The sequence below is a fragment of the Anolis sagrei genome, chromosome 1 (assembly GCF_037176765.1).
Source record: "Anolis sagrei isolate rAnoSag1 chromosome 1, rAnoSag1.mat, whole genome shotgun sequence".
NCBI lineage: Eukaryota > Metazoa > Chordata > Lepidosauria > Squamata > Dactyloidae > Anolis > Anolis sagrei.
In genome coordinates, this window is record NC_090021.1 from 261,436,602 (window position 1) to 261,458,731 (window position 22,130).

Here is a 22,130-nt window from a genome sequence, read left to right on the forward strand (position 1 = left end):
TCTGTATATGTATTGTGGGCAGGGCCATAGGGTTGAAACTTTTTTTCAAGTTTTTTCAATCTCGGGGAGGGTTGAAACTTTTTTTAGCAAATCATGAAGAGTAGTTCGATAACACAACAACAACATTTTTAATACAGTCCAAAGACCCTTATTGCTCCGTAAAAGGTATAAGATGCAAGGTATGCAAGGTTAGTAAGGCCAAAAATAGTCAAAACTGATTAAAACACACTATATGGGTGAAATTAACAGCAGATAAAACTGATAAAACAAGGATTAAGACTTATAACCAGCATTTAAGATAGCAATGACCTAGGTAAAAGACTACAAAGGGTAACAGGCATGTTTCATTGTGCCATAACATAAAATACTTTAAATTATATGGTTTCAAGTATATTTTATATAGACTTCATTAAATCAAATTTCTATTTTAGTTAAAGTTTCAAGTTTTAAAATAACTGAAAATGATTGCTAATTGATAGTTTATAGTTACAAAAGAATACCACAACGTTTGTTAGAAACACTTGAAAACTGTGTCAACACACTTTGACAGAAATCAGGCTCTATTGATAAACTTCGGTGGACACTCAAGAGTGCAAGTCCAGTCAGTCTTTCTTGCCTCATTGCACTTCTTGTGTATGTTTTCAAACGTTTAAGGGTTGAAAACGACCTTTCATTTGTAGCTGTTGACACTGGCAATGTTGCAGAAATCTGAAGAAGTTTCTTCACATTCGGAAAAAACTGTCCATCACAGACAAGATAAGATATGCTTCCAGTGCATTTGATGGTTTTTTCTGTAGATGCAATCTCATAGACTTAGCATGGGGATTTGGTTAACCAGTTAAAATTCATGAGTAAACCAGGGTTTTTTTTAACCTGAAAAATTTTGGGGAGGGGGGTTGAACCCCTAACTCTCCCCCCCCCCCCGGCTACAGGCCTGATCATGTGTAATATGCCTTATAGAACATAGATAGATAGATAGAAGTAAACACTAAGCATTTCTTGGGGCTCCACAAGAAACTTTTGCTTCAAAAGGGCTCAGTGGCTGAAAAAGCTTGGGGACTCCTGTTCTAGAGTAATAAGTAAATCTGGATAGGTTTCTATGTATTGGTCGGCAAACAGACTTCATATTTTGGTCTATAGACAAGGTGATTGCTATTAATGAAAGCATTCCGTTTTAAACAAAAGAAAGCATATATTTTCAAATGTAAATATTCACTTTACTGCCGGAAACTTTTAAAAGGAAAGAATGGGATGAAATTGGAAATGACTGCTTTATGACTATCTTTTGTCATAAGGAAACTATCCCCAATTTTAATCCATGGTCATTAGGAATTCTAGTAGAAGTATTTAGTTGAATATAGAATGGTAGAAAAACAAATGCTTATTTTTATGTAGGTCTTAGAAAGCACATCTTTGTAATTTGAACAAGTCAGTTTAAATCAGTCTTCAATAAAGAATTGAGAACATATAAGGCTGAAAAGCATTGGATTTTATTTTTACCAATAAAAACAAGTCTGCAATGTTCTCAAAGAGGAATTTGTGTGGCATCTCTAAAAGAAACCTACTTCAGATAAATTCACACATGGATAAAGCCAATCATGGCTGGCATAAGAGAAGGAAAGAGTGAAAGGGACAGAGTTTATAGTTATGTTACATCTGCACCATTTCAGTGATCTTGGAACTGATGAAAAATTGATCAGCCAGATGTCTTAAGAAAATTGTATTACACTGCACACAAAAATGGTATTACTACTTGGGATGCATAGGTCAGTGTATTTTGAAAGGTTTTTATTTTAAAAGACCTACTCAAAGTAATTATTTACATAGATTTGAACATTAAAAAGTAGGGCAGAAACAGTTGTCTTTTAATTAATCCTCTTTCTTTGATGAATTCAATTGTGTCATCTTTGAAAGTCAAAGCCAATATTCCTGACAGATTTTATCTATACAGAACTACTCCTCTGGGAAATGCTTGTGTTTAGTGCCTTACACTCAAAAGCTGTTTTAAGATTGTTTAAAGATAAATTCCTCCTAAGCTTTTCTGCAGCTTTATTTGAACTCTCAAAGCAGTGTGGAGGTTAATTAATATGCTGACACTATAGATTATTCTGCAAATAGACTGAAGTGTTGGGCGTATTTTCACTGTGAGACTGAAAGGAACAGCACTCTTCCTTATTAAAGAGTAAGTATGCTTGAAGGCTTATACAGAAAGCCTTTTCTCTTCGAAGCTATGTACATAAATGAATCTTGTTAGTGGTATAATGAAAAATTAGAGTACTTAAGAAAGATGATTGGATCCTGGATGTCTCTTCCCCCCCCCCCCCCAAAAAAAAAGAAACTGAGATTGTGTAGAGCTTTCTACTGGCAGAAAACAGACTCCATTTTGCTAAATCCTTCTTTCCATTGCAACCTACTCTTCAGTCCTGAAAAATCCACCAATATTCCAGAATATATTTTCAGAGCATTTTTATGCTGACATTAAGACCGAATTAAGAAAGGGTTTAAAACAAACTCGTTCCACTGCAGACTGCTTACATACCCACCCCAGGAATTGGTTTGAAGCTAGGATGGTGGCCCATGTATCCACTAATTGTGGATTAGAACCAAACCCAGGAATGTTTTTTAACCAGTCTTACAAGATGTGCTAATGCATATTACCATGCCCATTCAGGGATCAGTGCTAGACCATAGTAGGGCACAGATAATGCTAGACCATGGTAGAGTACAGGAAATAAGAACAAAGGGACAGAAAGGGAACATTCCCATGGGAATTATGTGGTTTTCCTCCTGGGAGAGTAATTAAAAAGTCAAAGCTGTGCTTTGACTTTTTAAAAGTGTGTCAATACTAGCAATGTTCTGATGAGTGCGCTGCGTTTTCTTGTCCCAATTTTGAGCACTGGTCAGCTGCAGCTTGTTATCTGACTTATTCTGGACTTTCTGGTGAGTTTTTTAAAACACACAGCTTGGGGCTTAATGTGTACTATAGTGTGTGTTGAGGGTTTACCTTTTGTAAACACACTGCTGTTGAGTGGGTTTCAGATTGCATTATGCTGCCTGCGTAGAACTGCCTCGGAGGGCACAAGGTTAGGAGTGCAGGGTTTCCATGAATTTGGAAAAAATATGAATTAAAAATCTTTTTTTTTTAACCTGAGAGAAAATCTTGGAGTCTCTTGTTTGTCCTAGAGAGGTGTCCTAGGTTGACTCCTAGAGATCTTATTGATCTAAGCCTTAAATTATCAAATTAAGCTTGCAAATGTGGACAGCCAACTGCCCTACTTCAGGTGAGCATTAGGTTCACATCTTCCTTTTTTTCTTATGAAGTTCAAGAGAAAGTTGAAAATTTGAATATCCTATGTGGAGGTGACTATTACTGTTATGTTGGCTGTTGCTGTTACCCCTCAAAGTCCTGCTGAAACAAAGTTTTCACCTGCCTATGAAAGGATAGCAAATAGAGCACTGACTTAAAGAAGACCCTCCCCTCTGTTTTCTCCAGACGTACCTGTGAAGGTGGTGGGACAGAAAAAAGGACGTCCTCAGAAGATCTCAAGACATAGGCAGGCTTATATAGAGCTACTTCAATATGTATTAGGTCACACATTTTTCAAACCAAATTCAAATGGCATCATATTAGATTCTGATCCCGTGAGTGGAGCTTAAAGCCAGAGTTTTGCCTACAGTTTATCCTGCATCATACTCTTCCACCCTTCAGAGCATTTCGGGGATTTTTTTTTCTCATTTATGTACATTAAAGCCATGAAGCAAAGTCCATTCCTTCTAAAAACATCTCATAGTTCTAAACAGACTATTGCATTTTATAATGATTCTGAGAATGAAATTAAATGTTGCCTGCTTTCTTTAAAGGCTTGAGTATTTGCTGATTCCTTGCCATCTTTGGCTATATTGTTTTTCCTTCCACTCTTCCCTCCAAGCTACATGATTAATTATTTATTTCACTCACTTAATTCAGATCCATCTTTAATATCCTCCTGGGGCAGTTCGTAGTTGATCACACAAGAAATGAAACTCATGAATCACAAGTCTTATGTAAGTTCCCTCAGCATTTGAGAGGGGACTGCAATTGCATCATTCCTCTTATTTCATTTAACATCCCACTGTCAAAGTGTTCCACAAGATAAAGTAACCCCAGCTATTAGCTTCTGTAATAATATGGAATTTTAAAGATCAAAGTAATGATTTTCTGTTATAAAATATGCTGCTGCAATTGCAAATGTGCTCTAAAGTGAGAGTAAACATAAGGATAAGCTGCTATAACCCCTTCCCCTAAGAAACACATCTTCAAGTTCCCTTTTATTTTATGTCAGCAGTATGAGGGTCCATCTACACTGTAGATTTCATGCAGTTTGACACTACTTTAACTGCCATAATGCAATGCTCTGGAATCATGGGAGCTATGGCTTGGTGAAACACCACACTATTTGGCATAGGAGGTTGAAAGTTCAACTCCCATGACTCCATAATGTTAGCAACAAGAAAGAGAGATACATCAACAAGAGAGAGAAAGAGAAAGAAAGAAAGAAAGAAAGAAAGAGAGAGAGAGAAGCATCTTAAGATCTTGGAAAATTGTATTGTAATATCTAAAAAGCTTATACAATTGTCTTGATTCTGGTAGTTTAAAGTATTTGTTACCTATTACCAATCATCATATGTGTTCTTGTATGTGGACTGGGTTAGGCTGGGCCACTAGTTAGCCTTAGGTCTCATCTACCCTGACCATAGGTGTAATCCAGTTTGAAGCTAGTTTCAAACTGTGATGGCTACAAAACATATACCACCAAAGTGCACTGCAGTGTGGGTAAAATGTAGTAATCCAAGTCAGGGAAAGGTCTGAGTTAAGTTCCTTAATGCACACCAGTGAGACCAAAATCTAAACAACATAGAACAGCAAAACTGACTGCAAAATCTGAAGCACTTTATAAATACTTGCTTGTACTGCAGTGCTTTTGTAAAATTTGGAACATGGGGGTAATGGGGCTGCCAAACAAACAAACAAACAAACAAACAAACATCCCAAGGGCATGGCTGGACAGCAAGGGGCTAATTGACACCTTGGGACAGGTAATTGATTACTTCCACTGCTGTAGCTTCCTTTCTTTCCTCCTTCCAGGCACTGATGCAAACATTCAGCATTGGTTACTCAAAAATCAGATTACTCTTATGTCATTGTTGATAGAGTTACAAGCTTGGTAGATGATGGAAATGCTCTGGATGTAGCATATGTTCCTTTCAGCAAGCAGACTATAGTTTTTTTTTAAAAAAAATTATATGCACACTGAACATATATGTATAGCGCAAAAAATGAAAGAACAATGCAGTCTTTAAAAGAACAGTTTTAACCTACAAAAACGTATCAGTATTTCAATGGGAAGTGTGCTTTTGGCTGATGAGACAGTAAAGTTAATTAGGATTGTTGTTGTGTGCCTTCAAGTCGTTTCATACTTAGGATTACTCTGAGTCTAATGTTTAGGGTAGGGGTGGGTAAATGACCTTGGAGGGCCTTCATTTGGGGACCCCTAACCTAAATATTAGGAAGAACTTACTGATCGGAAGTGTTGTTTGCCAATAGAATATGCTGCCTTGGAATATAGTGAAATCTCCTGGCTGGATGGCTATTTATTGGGGGTGCATTGATTTTTTATTATTTATTTATTTATTTATTTGCTTCATTTTTATACCGCATTTTTCAGCCCTTGACAGGCGACTCAATGCGGTTTTTTTGCATTCCTGCATGGCAGAGAGTTGGACTGGATAGCCTTTGTGGTCTCTTCCAACTCTATTTTTCCACGATTCTATAGGGAATGACCAATCACTGAGGACATACACTGTTAACACATATGTTGTTACTATTGTCTGTTGGTCTAAAGTTAGCTGTGCACTAAAGACACCTTCCCTAATGCACTGGTTAATGTGAGGAGTTGGCATGGACTAAAACATTTATGAAGTAATGCCAAATTAATGACTCCAATTATAAAGTAGGACAACATAGACATAATTTCACATCTTTCTGCCTTTTATCTTAACACCAGAAAGAAAGAAAAAGAGGAGTAAAAGGAGAAAGGGGAGTGGAAAGGGGAAGATTAAAAACAGGAGGAAGAGGAGGATGAAAAAGGCACATTGGGAGCACATGAATGTTAGGCACTGCTTCAAATTATCTGTCAATAGACAGTAATTTCATTTTTCAGTTTCAGTTTGGTATCTACACAATCAAACAGAAAGAAAATGAAGTTACTTGTAATGAACAAGGAAAGAACTGGACAAGGAAAACTCACCTAAGAATGGGTCACTGTACTCTGTATTAGATAACTTTAGCAAATTACTTTCCAAGGTTTCCATCACTTTAGCTGAAAAGAAAAACAACATTTTCCATCAAGGTCTTTGTCGAAATCTCCCAAATGCCATTCCAGATTTGTTTCTTTGGCCTCATATATCACTTTTAGTAAAGTATCACACATTTGAAAGAATATAAATGACTTCCATAAGCAATTACCTACCTCGTTCTGAGACAACGTCAACTGTGGTGGTTGATGCACCTGCACTTACTGGCTGAGGTTGAGGTTGCACTTGATTAGGTTGAAGAAACGAGGAGTGTTTGCTGAGACTGTGGGGATGGGTTTGGCTCTGGGCTAGGCATGGTAAGGATCTTCTGGAAGGTTTCAAAGGGGGTTCTTTTACATTCTCACTCTTGCTAGTGTTCATGCCTGAAATAGATAATGAAACGGTCAGGAGAATATTATCAATGCAAATAATTGCATTATAATTGTTAAACATATAATGTAAGACTGGTACAGATTGAATATCCCATATCTAAATGCTTTGGCCCATATTCCAGATTATTAGGAGTTTTGAATATTTGCATATACATACTGGAGATCGGAGCCAAGTTCTATTTCAAAATGTCAAATAAAGGATACTCAACTTGTATCTCTCCATCTCTCCCACACAAATAACACCAAAATCCATAATAAAAGTGGGCAATACCTTATTAGGAGCAAAATTTGCAAAATTTGCACTTTTGAAGTCTCTCAAACTCCTCTTCAGGCAAGAGGGTAAAAGATTATGGAGTTGTGGATGGGAAACAAAGATGACTGGAAAAAGTCCAGATATTTTAAAACTCAGGGTTTTAGGATTAAACTCAGACACTATAAAGAGATAGCAGGTCATACAGTTATCACATGACATCTAGCAAAGCCAATTGGGATGGAAACAATATGACTGATTCTCTTCTCTGAAAATTCAAGGAGCTGAAATGTTTGCCTATCATTTTTTTTTAAAAACCCAGAGCTTTAGTTGTTTTATATAGTATTGTTTACAATGATAACCTGTGTTGGGGCGTTCCAAATAATAGAATCATAGAGTTGGAAGAGACCTCGTGGGCCATCTAGTCCAACCCTCTTCCAAGAAGCAGGAAAATCCCATTCAAATCACCCTCGAAAGATGGCCATCCAGCCTCTGTTTAAAAGCCTCCAAAGAAGGAGCCTCCACCACTGAGCACATACACTGTTAATAAATATGTTGTTACTACTGTCTGTTGTTTTAAGGTTAGCTGTGCACTAAAGAGACCTTCCCTAATGCAAATACAAAATGGAACTCAATTAACTTTCTCCTGGGAGGTTGGTAGCTTCCTCTGAATCATCTCCGAGCTCTCAACATTTGCTCAAGATAGAGATGGAATCTGGAGTAGATCTGTGGAGGATTCATGAAATTGCAGCCAGCAAAAGAGGAGTGCAGAATCTGTGAATCAATTTATGTTTTTGTAAAAAAAAGTGGTCGAACACTGGATTGTATTTAAAAGAGTAATAACTTGGGTTACTGAACACTTTCAGAAGAGAAGTTTTCCCCCATGTACTGTATTTCACGACATAATCATTGCACGTTCCCCACTTTTCCTCACTTCAAAAAAGGGGTATGTGACTATTAAGACATGAACGATTTTAGGCCTACAGAGCCTCTCCTGGCCAACAGACGAAGGGGGCCCTACAGGCCTTTCCCACCGGCACAAATGAGTGAGAGTTTGGAAGCCTCCCCCAGCTAACAGCAGCCGAGGGAGGCCTCCTAGCTCTTGCAACTTCGTCCACCCGCATGCCTGGCCCTTGGAGCTATGAAGGCTGATCCATGGGACAGGTGTTAGGTGGGGGTGCAATTATTATGTGAGTAACCCTTAAATCCCAAATTAAGGGCCTCAAAAAGAGGAATTTGACTATTATGCAAGGAAATACTGTATTTAGACATAAGAACATTTTGTTGAAATTGACATTAGCATATCACTAGCGATTATATTCAGCAGTTCTTCAGTCTACAGACTTTTCTATTACTATCAACACTGTTGTATTTTAATATTTTATTCCACTTTATCAGTCCATACAGATGTCATCTCTCATTTCTAAACACACAGGTCTCATGCAGTCTTTTCACATTAGCTTCTTCTTCCATTAAAGAAGTGTGGTTTGTATCAGAACTGTGCTACTGCTATTGAAATGCATGTTCACACTTCACTTTTGATCTTATGGTTGTGTCTATCATTTGCACTATAGCTCTCTGGCAAAATGAATGGTTTTGGATAACCACTCATTACTAGAGATGGAGGCTGTCAGTATTTTCCTCTGTAGTCCCAGTTTTTTAAAAAAGAAATCAATGGCTATAATTGTGCTAATGCAACATTTCTCTGTTCCAGTCTCCAATCTTACTGGCCTTCTGCTACAGTATCATGTAACATTCAATAGATTCCAGTGGGCAGCATGGAAATTTTGGATAATCAGGTCCACCAGATGCCCTAAACACACCTACTAGTCACTAAATTGGGTCACTTGCAGTAGAGATCTTTAACATCAGAAAAGAACAACAAAAACCATGCAACCCCCCCCCCCCCAAAAAAAAAAAACGCCTCTGTGACCTGGGGTGACAAACCAAGCTGTTGAGAGCCTAGAAAGGATAAGGAACTAAGAAACATGTTGTGGTCCAATCTCCTCTCTTCCAATCCACCTTAAGTGCCAGTCAAATCCACCATTGAGAAAGCTTGTTGTAAGGAATTGTGACTGAGGCCTTGCTTCTGGCAATCACTGGCATGTGGAGGGTGGAAATCCCTGTCTCCTTCTATCCTGATCACCAATTGAATAGATCTTGTTCACCTAATTTAGTAGTTGGTCCTTAAGATGGACAACAGGCTGCTACCTGGTAAGATGTGCTGTGACTATGTAGGATTAACAAATGTAAAGCAAATAGACATTTGTAACACTAGGCTATGGATCCATAATTGCAATACTGAATACTAGTCAGTATTTTTGGTGGCAAAAACAAACAAACATGGGATCACTCAAGGAGAGAGATAGAATAGCAGTAACATCTTATGTGAAGGCTCCCTTCTTGCTGATACTTGCCCACCTCTTTTCCATTATGAAAACCTTGTGTGAAAATGGCTTTACCCTTTGTAATGCCCTGATGTGAAGAGGCATAGAAACAGAAGCCTTTTGCCACTGTGGTCTACAGGAAGAAGGATTATGCTTGAGAAATTTTTGGCAATGTTCTATTAGTTTTTACTTAACACATAAATACACCTATTGTAGTACCCTGGTATGACTGGTAGAAAAATTATTTAACTGAGTTCCAAAAATGATATTGCAGAAGTAGAAATTATGATGGCCTTCTATTTGGGCAACATCAGATTTGGATCCTAGCCAAAATACTTTATAGCTTCTTACATGATGAGTAATACAACTCACTTTGATGGTTACATTTTAATCCTTTGAAAATGTGCCCATTACAAGATAAAATTAAATTACTGCCATGGAAATTAGGTAAACTTATGAGACCCTTGAAAAATGCAGCCAAAAGAGATTGAGAGTGGAATCACACACACAGTTAGATATGAGCTCTATATTCCACTTGTCAAAATATAGTACTTACTATCATTTTCTTTTATATTCTAAAATGGAAAAATAGAAAAATGCCTGATGATTTGTGGTCATCATTGGATTAATGATACAAGTGAAGCTTTGAAAAACAAAACTGAAAAACTTTAAAATAAATTTAAAGGCATTAAGTGAGATGGATTTGTGCCACCCAAGTTGACAGTAATTTATTTCCAAAAGTATTAAATCATATTTCAGTGCAAGTTGCCAGAAAAAGAAGCAATTGTTTGGGGAATAGCAAAATAAAATTATTGCTAGGGGTAATATATATATCCCAAAACATAGCTTTATTGTGATTGATTTTTATTGTTATTTAGTCTCCTGCTGAAGATATAATCTGATTCCAACAGACCTCACTACCTCTGAGGATGCTTGCACCATGCATACACCTTAACACCATAAAATAGAGATGAGCAATTGTGACCTTTTAGATTTTTTTTTACCTAAAATTTTCATCAGCCCTTGCCAGCATAGTCAATGTAAAAGATGATAGGATTTTCAATTCAAAACCATTTCAGAGGGCCTCAGTTGCATCCTTGCCACAACAAATTCATATTTATTTCCAGTATTTATATTTATTTACATTTTAAGAATTCTATCCCACCTTTTATCAAGAAGGCATATAAATGAAGTTAATCAAAACAACTTTTAACACTTTAAAACAATATATATAACTTTGGTAAGGAACACATATTAAATTTAATTAACAAGATAATTAATCAAAATGAATTAAGCTCAAAGCTACATCTATGCACAAATGTATGCTACTGTTTTTCAAAAGTTCATTGTCCCAATGTCGTGTGAATATGAGAAAGAAGAACATTGATTCAGGCACACAGTAGCTTATGGTGATAGTACAGCAACATGAATTGCCAGATATGACCTCTATGGCACTACTAAAATGTTAAGAATTTCATGTCCTATTCATATGAGAGATTCATGTGAACTGTTTATGTCACCCTTTCCTGACATAAAAGCAGGTCACAAAGACACGATGAAACACACCAGAAGTTCTATTGAGTAAATGAAAGCAGAGCACAAAACAAAACAATGTAACTTTATCAAAATAGGTCTTTTAGAAAGATGGAAATGCTATAAAATTTCCATTTGTTACTTTAAGTGTTTATTAAGGTTACTTTTATCAGGTTACTAGCCGTCCCCTGCCACACGTTGCTGAGGCCCAGTCTGGTGATCTGGAAAATAAAGTAATGAGAAAGTGATGGTTTCTAATATATGTAATTTTTTATGCTTGTGAGTAAACAGTATTTCTTGCTGTTTCTTTGTCAGTGTTGATGTGGAGATTTTCTGGTTTGCCTCCTCTGAAACATGCAACGTATAACAAAAAACGTATAACAGCTACAAAAAAGCCCACTATATGGTTCAGATATGTGGATGACACTTTCACCATTTGGAGCCATGGAGAAGAAGAGCTAAACAGGTTCCTGGACCATCTGAACAGCATCCACCCAAACATCCAATTCACCATGGAAAAAGAAAATGAAGGAAGACTGCCTTTTCTAGATGTCATCCGAAAACCCGATCAACAAATGGGTCACTCCGTTTACAGAAAACCCACACACACAGACCATCACCCAAGTCAAAAAAGAAGCACAATTCAAGCCTTGGCAGACCACTCAAAAAGAATCTGCGAACCCCACCTCCTTCAAGATGAACTGAACCACCTCAACTGGGCTCTACAGGCCAATGGATACTCCACCTCAGACATCAGAAGAGCCGCAAGACCGAGAACAAGCCACGAGAGTAAAGACAAAGATCCACCCAGAGGAACAGTGTTCTTGCCATACATCAAGGGAACCACTGACTGCATAGGGAAATTGATGAGGAAACACAACATACAAACTATCTACAGACCACCAAGAAAATCCAACAAATGCTACATTTAGCAAAGGACAAGAGGGATCCTCTCACCTCTGCAGGAGTCTATCATGTACCATGCAGCTGTGGACAAGTCTACATAGGGACCACCAAATGCAGCTCCCAAACACAAATCAAGGAACATGAAAGGCACTGCAGACTACTTCAACCAGAGAAGTCAGCCATAGCAGAGCACCTGATGAACCAACCTGGACACAGCATATTATTTGAGAACACAGAAATGCTGGACCGCTCTAACAGCCACCATGTTAGACTACACAGAGAAGCCATTGAAATCCACAAGCATGTGGACAATTTCAACAGAAAGGAGGAAACCATGAAAATGAACAAAATCTGGCTACCAGTATTTTAAAAAACCCTAAAATTACAACAGCAAAACAACAGAGGGAAAACAATCAGGGACATCTAATCACCTCGCAACAAAAGATTGCCCCAGGCACTGCCAGGCCATCAAATGCTAATCAAAGTGGTCAGTTGAAACATTCACACCTAGCTCCAGCAGACAAGAGTTCTTTGTCCCACCCTGGTCATTCCACAGATATATAAACCCATTTTCCTAGTTCCAACAGACCTCACTACCTCTGAGGATGCTTGCCATAGATGCAGGTGAAACGTCAGGAGAGAATGCATCTAGAACATGGCCATATAGCCCGAACCTACAACAACCATGCAATGTATAATTGTCCTTTATGGGGTGTCCCTTTCAAATCTATTTATCTATCTATATCTATGGCTGGATGGCTCTTTGTCGGGAGGGCTTTGTTTATGTTTTCTTGCCCTGGTGAAGGGAGTTGGACTGGATGGTCATGGGAGTCCTGTGCACGTTTGGCTCAATTCCATCATTGGTGGAGTTTGGAATGCTCTTTGATTGTAGGTTAACTATAAATCCCAGCAACTATAACTCCCAAATGACAAAATCCAATTTTTTTGAGTGATAGTCACTCCTTGGGTTAGTAAGTTCCGGCCTAGCCTGTCTGTCCGAACGGATCTCCCTCTACGTCCCACCTCGGAGTTTAAGATCTTCTGGCTTAGGCCCTGCTCTCGGCCCCGCCTCTATCACAAGTGAGATTGGCGGGGACAAGGAGCAGGTTCTTCTCAATGGTGGCCCCTCACCTATGGAACTCACTCCCCGGGGAAATTAGATCGGTGACATCCCTCCTTTCATTTAGAAGGAAATTGAAGACATGGATCTGGGACCAGGCGTTTGGGCAATCTGGCAGATAAATGAAGGACTATGACGACGGATAGGAATAGACAATGTGGAATGAAATATGGACTCTGAGTTGGCGAACCCTGAGCTTGACATTGGTTATTGATTGTGATATATATTGATTGTTTTAATTGTTATAACTGTTTAATTGCTGTTTTTATGTGTTTTTGTATTACTGTGTAGGCATCGAATTGTGCCTGTCTGTAAGCCGCCCTGAGTCCCCCCTCGGGGGTTGAGAAGGGCGGGGTAGAAGTACATGAAATAAATAAATAAATAAATTGTGGCCAAATTTGGTGGCAATTCGTCCAGTGGTTTTTGAGTTCTGTTAATCCCACAAACGAACATTACATTTCTATTTATATAGATTACCTTTACATAGATTTTCAAAGTCAACAAAGTTAGCAGCTGTTAGGAATTATTGGAGGAATTATGTACTGTTAGAGTAGTGCTTTATAGACTGTGGCTCCCAACACCAAATGGGGTCTCTTCAGCTCAATGTTGGGGTCCTGAAAAAATAGCAATAATAAAAGACATTTACACAAATCGGCTATGCAGTGTTTACAGTGGAGACAGCTGCTCTACATAAAAAAGAAAATCAGCTTGTTGCAAATGCTGTGTTATCAATAAATTATTTTTAGACCTAGTTTATATACCTATATAACCAGGGTAACATAAAAATTCCTCAGGCCAAAAGGAGTTCTAAGTGGAAAAGTTTAAGTACCCCTGAGCTAAAGGACATTCTTATTGGCTTATGGGCCTAGGAGAAGATTTACATTGGGTGTGAAGGCTGTTCCTTCATTCTTGGTCCAACTGGACCTTTGAACAAGATGTGACTGGAGATCTACTGGTACGCAGCTGAGGAGGAAGTAAAAAGGAGAGAGAACATGGTAGAATAGAAAACTCTACCCTGATATGATGGCATAAGCAAGCTAAGAAAGACTGACACTGCTAACTTGATCTTGGCTAGAGTTTTCCATTGTACTCTTTCCCTGCAAACATTCTTAGCTTTCAAAGAAATTTCAGTACCAAGTCTGTTCTTTTATCTTGCTGCTGTAGATGTATGAGGATAATCAAGACAGATTACCTCGGAGCCTAGTGGATTCCATTTCTTAAAATTTGGGCTAAATCCTAGAATGGAATCAGTGTATCATAGATATTGCAGTAACTATCTGTCACTTGTTTACAGTTTAAAACATCAGATTGATGAATTTTATATCATGATGATAAATGTAGATTGAGCCCCAGAAAACCTAAGTTACATAATAATAGTTTTATAATAACCTTAACTTGTGTTACATATGGACAGGGGGACACATGAGTGCACATCAAAAATAAAATTCCATGACCAATCTCACAACATTTGAAGGGACAGGAATGTATTCCACTGCTTCGGGTTTTTATACAGGATAATTTTTTGTTAAAAATTAAAGTGCTGTATTCAAACTACATTTATACAGGTTGTTGGGGCTGTAAATCAATTATCACTACAAAACAACCAACAGACGTTTGTCGCTATACATTAAATTGCACCAATTCCTAAAGTTTCCTTTCCTCTCCAGATATATGCTGTAGATTACAAGAAAATATATAAAGACAGAATGAATGTGGTATAAAGGTGAGGATTTTCAAAAACCTTTTTAAAAATAAAATGGTAAGAATCTCCCCAAATTCAGAAATTTTGCTGGCATACTACCAGTTATGATGACTTAAGTTGCGGTATTGTGAATGCTTTGTACTTCTATTTACAATGATGGTGTGATGTCCATAATTGCAAATAATCCTGAAACACACCTTAAAAGCCAATCTGTCATGTAGAGTGATGGAAGTCTGTTCTGCTCTTGACTGCAACACTCCAGGATGAGTGGGGCTTTGAGAAGAAGCAAGGCTTCCTGTCACAGCTCTTCATCTCAGCTTTGCTTACTGGGACAAGGAAGCTGGTTGTATCATTCTTTAGTATGCCACCCACATTTTCACGTGGCTGTCTAACCACAGATACTGCAATTCCTATGTCCCATTTCAATCTGTAATTAATGGGTAGGTGCTCTGCAGCAGAACCAGTTTGTTCTACCCATTTATAAATGGATAATAATGTCTGTGTAGACCCATCCTCAGATCTAATACTCTGAAAAAGCAGGGTGGGACGGGAGAAGCATCAGGAGACAGAGACTTGAATGGAGTAAAGAAAAAAGGTAGCTTAACATTTTTCGTTCTCTGATGTCTTTCACCCCAGTTTGCCTCCTGAAACTGCCATGAGTCCAGAAAGTCTGTTTCTGAATAGGGAAATTTGTATTTGAATTGATTAACCTAACAGAGTCAAGTGGAACAGAATATTCTGTCTCTCTCATGTAAGACACTGAAGAGCAGAGTGGATTATTCTATTCTTTTGACAGTCAGGCAATTGGGGTCAGCAAATAATTTTCTTTTGATGAGATAAGCACTAACTTCACATACCTGGTCCCTTATTTTAATGATTTAATTTAATGACTTAAACATTCTTGGTTTGGCCACATATGGTTGGTAATATTCTGTACAGGTCCAAGAGGCATGGTGCTGATTAGTACAGACAAGAGCAGATATTATTATGTTGGAATATAAAAGGCTATAGCTTTATAGAGTACAGCTATAGGGTCACTAGATGTGCCTGAAACAAGGTCTCTCACTACTCTGGCAAGGTGAACATGGATTGGAAGAACTGGGAATCATCATGACTTGTTTTTTTTTTACTATTGTTATGGTCTTAATTGATATGTTATTGCTTTTAAATGTTTTAAAGTTTTTATGATGTTGTTGGCATTGAATTGTTGCCTTGTGAACCGCCCTGAGTCACCTGCAGGCTGAGAGGGGCGACATACAAATGTAGCAAATGAATAAGTAATAAATAAATCATAAATCATAAATCAATTATGTATTTCCTCAATTAGTCCAGTGGGAGGCAGCGTCATACAGGGAGCATACCACCCCTCTGTTGTGTCAGCTCCACTGGCTGCCGATCCAGTTCCGAGCACAATTCAAAGTGCTGGTTTTGACCTACAAAACCCTATATGGTTCCGGCCCAGCGTATCTGTCCGAATGCATCTCCCTCTACGTCCCACCTCGGAGTTTAAGATCCTTTGGGGAGACCCTGCTCTCAGCCCCGCCTCTGTCACAAGTGAGGTTGGCGGGGATGAGGAGCAGGGCCTTCTCAGCGGTGGCCCCTCACCTATGGAATTCACTCCCGGGGGAAATTAGATCAGTGACATCCCTCCTTTCCTTTAGAAGGAAATTAAAAACATGGATGTGGGACCAGACATTTGGGCAATCTGGCAGATAAATAAAGGACTGAAATGACAGATAGGAATAGACAATGTGGAATGAACTATGGACTCTGAATTGGCGAACGCTGTGCTAGAGATTGGCTTACTGACTGTGATATATATTGTTGTTTTAATTGTTTAACTGTTTAACTGCTGTTTTTATACGTCTATTGTATTGTTATGTAGTCATCGAATTGTGCCATTTTGTAAGCCGCCCTGAGTCCCCCATCGGGGGTTGAGAAGGGCGGTGTAGAAGTATACAAAATAAATAAATAAATAAATAAATAAATATTGGGTCCTTTTGGGTGTGCTGAGTGTGGTCTTTGTTCTCTATACTCTCAAGGTCCCTTAAGGATATCCTTGACTGGGTATGATGGGAACAAAGGACTAATCTCCCTCCCCAGAATGTATCCAATCTCACACAAAACTGCCAAAATGTGTGGTAAAGAAACATTATACATCACACCCAATGTACAACCATTGCTAAAAAATCGGAGGTGTAGGTTGGTATATTGGAAGAAATTCAAAGTCTCAATGTAAGCTAACATGAAGGAAACATGTTTATGCTCCCCTGCTTCATAAATGATTTTCTAGGCTAGGATCACTCATAATAGTCTAGACAATTTTCATACCACACTGGGAAACTTATTTATTTATTTATTTATTTATTTACAGCATTTATATTCCGCCCTTCTCACCCTGCAGGGGACTCAGGGTGGATTACAATGTACACATATATGGCAAACATTCAATGGCAATTAGACATACAACATATACGCAGAGGCTATTTAACTTTTCTGGCCGCCAGGGGAGCTGTTGCTTTCATTGTCCATCTGCGACACTGATGAAGTACTTCCGCATTCCCCGCATGCTTTTGCTGGAGTGCTTTTTGCCGGAGTCTTTTTATGGCCTCATAAATTAGTTAATTACCCTCACCACACAGAGGTGGTACCTAATTTTCCTACTTGACAGATGCAACTGTTTTTCAGGTTGCAAAGGTTGACAACAAGCTACACAAATTTGACCGGAAGCTCACTCCGACCTGGGCTGGCTTCGAACTCATGACCTTCTGGTCAGAGTGATCTTAATGCAGCTGACGCTCAGCCAGCTGCACCACAATCCCTTTTGAGGATAACGTTGGTACCTCCCCCACATTTAAAGAACTCTCTACAAAATTTGGATAGGGATCACAGGATAAAATTTCCTAATGGTCTTCAGACTGGGCATAGAAAACTAACTTGTTTTGGACCCCAACGTATATCCTTATTACTTTGTGCAATCAGATGCAGGACATTGGGTGTTCTCTTTCCCACAGTGACTCTCCCTTTAATTCCTCTGAACCAATTGCATTTCTGCTTAATCTCTTTATTTCTAAATATCTTCTCTTTCTACTAGTCCATTTGTGCAATGGAAGAAGTGGGACAGAAGAAGAATAGGGAGTCATTCTCAGCCAGTTCTGGTGTCTTCAAGGAGGGCTTGACTTCTCTGGAATGGATTTCAATGCAAAACAGTATAAATAATTTAACGGCTGAGATAGAAGAAAGTGTGAGGAAAACTTGATTAAGAACCAATGCTTTTCTTTTTGAGCCAGGAAATAGAAAATATAGATCTACATCATTAATATCCTGTAAGCTTGATAGTTTCAAACGACCACTCATATTTTGTCCAGATTTAGTGAAATCAGGAGGATTGTTTTAACAGACATAAATGCCTTTTTCCCCTTACCAAACTTAAACTTTTGATTCAACTAAGTGAAATAAGAGAAAAAGTTTGCAGTTGCAATGTATTCACTCAAAGAAGTCATAAAATAAGGTAAAGGTTTCCCCTCTACATTAAGTCTAGTCGTGTTCAATAGACATGGTTAGGTTCAGTCGGAATCTTCGTAATTAGAAATAAATTTGGAAAAATTTGCTTTTTGAAGTGATTTCAAAGTTTATAAGGAAACTAGAAGTCCCTTTGCCCTACCGAAGCTTTTTCTGCCATTTCTCTTATGAATCAGTGAGTCGGAAATTATTCAGTGTTTACCCACTTCTGGTCCCTGGCCTCAGCTCAAGTGGATGAATTTCCTCTCTCTCTCCTCTTCCCTCCTTCTGCCGGTCACCGGCCCCTTGGATGTGCGCTCTCAGCCCTCTTCTCCCCCTCACGCTTGCCAAAACCGGGACGCCTCTCTCCCCCAGTGTTGGGAAGCCTCTAGCTGAGTGAAGCGGTTGGCTAGTGTGCCCACTGCTGCTTCCTGCCTCCTTCCTCATGCTTCTTCTGTCCTTTCTGGGCCCAGCTGGGGCTCGCTGCTCCTGAAGGTCGCCTTTGGCCTTGTTTCTCACTCTGGCCTGCACTGGGCAAGGAGGACATAGCAGGTGCAGCACTCACAGAGACCTGCCTGCCTTCCTGCCTGCCTAAACTTCCTGGGCCAGGAGGTTAAAACTATTATTATTATTATTATTATTATTATTATTATTATTATTATTAAGAATGGATGGCCATCTGTCAGGGGTGCTTTGATTGTGCGCTCCCTGCATGAAGGCAGAAGGGGGATTGTTGTTGTTGTTGTTGTTGTTGTTGTTGTTGTTGTTGTTGTTATTTTTGAGGCTGGGTGACCATCTGGAATCTGGGCAAGGATTTTAAAATGGAGTGGCAAATTTCCTCTCTCTCTCTTTCTCTCCCCCTCCCCCTCCTTCTGCCTGGGATCCTCCCTTCGCTTTCCCCCCTTCTGGAGTAAAACAACTACTTTAAAAGTAAAGACCACTCAGTGAAACAGGAAATAATACTGTTAAACCATTAACAAAGGATTCAGAAGTCTCAAACGTTTTGAACAGTTTTGAACTTTTTTTTCATTGAAAATCGGAATTCACTTTAGATCCGAACCACCAGTGCCCCTTACATCCGAAATTAGCTTTGAACCTTTTTTTGTGTGTGGATCAACCAAGTCTAGTGTTCAACTCTGGGGGTGGTGCTCATCTCCATTTGTAAGCTAAAGAGCCAGCATTGTCCGTAGATGCCTCCAAGTTCATGTGGCTGGCATGACTACATGGAGCACCATTACCTTCCCGCCAGAGCAGTATCTATTGATTTCATATTTGCATATTTTCAAACTACTAGGTTGGCAGAAGCTGGGGCTAATAGCAAGAGCTCACCCTGCTCCCCAGATTTGAACCACTGACCTTTTGGTCAGCAAGTTCAGCAGCTCAATGGTTTAACTCACTGCACCACCGGGGATTCTGGACAAGAAGTCATACTTGTCTAGATATGCCGCAGTGCACATAGTCCACTGCCCAATATGTCAACAATGCCATAAATTCCATAAGGATTTTCTTTTATAAAAAAAGATTCTGATTACTAAGAGTAAAATGTTGGGCTACTGATATACAGCTTTCTGTTCTCTTTAATGGAATTTATTTGGCCTGACTGTATACTGAACTTCAAATTAAAATCTGAATGAATCTCACACACAACTTAAAATCAAATGCCCTGTCACCAAAATTATGACTGAAATGAGTATTAATGGCTGACTACATCACACTTACACAATTGGCTATCAGTTAATGTATCAGTAATCATGTTTAGATCTTAGCAATTTAAACTGGCATTTATGCAGGAATTTCTTGACAGTCAAATAAACATTGATCAAATCAGGGGCAGTTTTTGTAGATTTAGACAAGAATTAGGGAATGTGTTCAGACATCTGAAGTGAGCAATTCTATTAAATTAAAAGTCTTATCAATATACTTGAAAGCTTTTGATCTCCTTCTCCTCTTTCACTTTGCCCTATCAATTTATATCTCTTCCAAATTATTAAAATCAATACAGATGCAAAATGTCAGTTTATCAGTTATATATACAATTTAAAAAGCAACTCAATGATTTATAGAGGTAGAAATCACTTGACATTCATTAACATTTAAAATGTATTAACATTTAACATTTACATTTCATTAAAAGATAGTTGTCCATTAGAGTTCACTACAGAAATAGCTTCAATTCGGTTTATATCCCAAGTAATACAATCAATATTGTTCTCCACTCTTTGAGTGAAAATAAACCAGTAACCCACTGTCTGCTTATGATTCAAAGACTCAGATGCACACAGTGCTGTTGGGGTTTTTTTTTTTTTTGCAATTAACTCCCCGATTGCACCATAATTTCACAAATAGCTTTTGAAATTCTGCTTTAATTTCAGCAGGGATTTTCATCTGCTTTACAACAAACCAAATACAAAATGCCTTTGGAATCTGGCACTAAGTGGTTGGTTCTCTGGGGAGATATGTTGCTTTCACTCAAAATTTAGCTCATGATCAGTACAGTCCTGACTCAAAGCTGTGCCGACTGTAGGAGGTTAAGATGAGTCACTGGTCTTTTCAGCTAATTTCAGAGAACTGCCAAGCGTAGAGCCTGCAGAACTGCTCCACTGACTAAATTTTGCTAACAGAAGACTCCAAAAAAGAGAGCAGAGAAGGGACAGGATGAGGAAGGAATTGGGTTAGATCGGATTCAAACCTCTGCTAGCCTTGGCACACAACCACAAAGCTAGCACAAAATTAGGACAGGTAAAGGGTAAACTAGGGTTACTTCCAACAGTCTAAGGATGGGATAGATTTTGATTCATTATGGTGTATGCTAGGCATATTTTAGCTCATACGACCCATAGCTCTCTGGCTCATTCTGCTTAGGGACCTCATCACATTGATGCAGTAGACTGTGGGGGGATCCGTAGGCAGTGAAACAAATTGTGGGTCAGCGGGACAAATTTGTCTCCCAGGACCCTGCATCGCATCAATTGCATGCTGGAAAGCATACTTTCCTGGCATGCTCCCATGCTGTCCCCATGATTTCTTATCTGAACATGGGTAGTCTCCCATGTTCAGAATTCCCCTCCATAGAACACTTAGCCAATGCAGCTATCATGGAACCCCACTGGATGGGATCCGTCAGGCTGGTTGCATCAACAAAGTCTTCTGAGATGGGTAATTTTGCTAATTTAATGAGGTTCTTGGAGGGACCAGCACAACTCTCTCTTTATTGTCCCAAGATGCCCTTGTTTTGCCATAGCTGAAAATTAATTCCTCTGCAAAGAAGCAGAGCAATACTATTTTTTTTTTAATATATAACATGGAAATAACAGCCACAGAGAGCTGTGTCTAAGCATTCAGTTGGGCAAATTCAAGCAAAAGTTAACTTTTAAATAGCCAGTTTTTCAAACTGAATGTACTGACTCAGTGTTTCCAATGCACCCATCATTTCACATCTAACAACAACATAGATGTAGATTCATATTCATTGATCTACATGCTGCAGAAGGCAGAACTTTCCGTTTCTTGGAAACCAAGGAATATTTTATAAAATGACATATTCCACTGCTTATCATTTCAAAACCAATTTAATGACTGTGATGCTCCCCGCTGTATGATTTGCGAACACAGAAGCCTTTCATAAAGGCAGAATTGCTGAACAAAGAGATTTGAGAGCAATGTTCATCCTGCAATGATTATACCATATGGATGCTCTGTAGGACAACACATGAAATACCTTTTTATTGTCTCTGATGACTGCTTCCTGACCTTTCCTCAGTCTGATCTTTAAAGAAATACATAATGAATGCAGCCCTCGCACATGATGCTATAGTGTATACTACACAGATAATATTACATCATTTTAGGGCAGACAGTAATTCTTTATCTCCTAGATATATCTGTGCTCAGAGGACTGTTATTCATACAGAAACCAAGCATAACAATAGATGATGATGATGATGAGTATTTTATTTTTTACTTGCGTCTCCCTACCCCTCTAGGTGGGTCACAGCAAATAAAACCA

General features: G+C 38.7%; 1 protein-coding gene across 3 annotated transcripts in view; it reads right to left on the reverse strand.

Annotated features, from left to right (window-relative positions):
• ANO3 (anoctamin 3) overlaps positions 1 to 22,130 on the reverse strand; it is a 345,000-nt gene that overhangs the window by 114,304 nt on the left and 208,566 nt on the right. For all 3 annotated transcript variants that reach the window (XM_067462700.1, XM_067462699.1, XM_060765901.2), the window contains exons 2-3: positions 6,510 to 6,716; positions 6,288 to 6,359 (exon numbers count right to left, since the gene is read on the reverse strand). In XM_067462700.1, the coding sequence (XP_067318801.1) occupies positions 6,288 to 6,359; positions 6,510 to 6,716 (279 nt within the window). The remainder of the gene's footprint in view (positions 1 to 6,287; positions 6,360 to 6,509; positions 6,717 to 22,130) is intronic.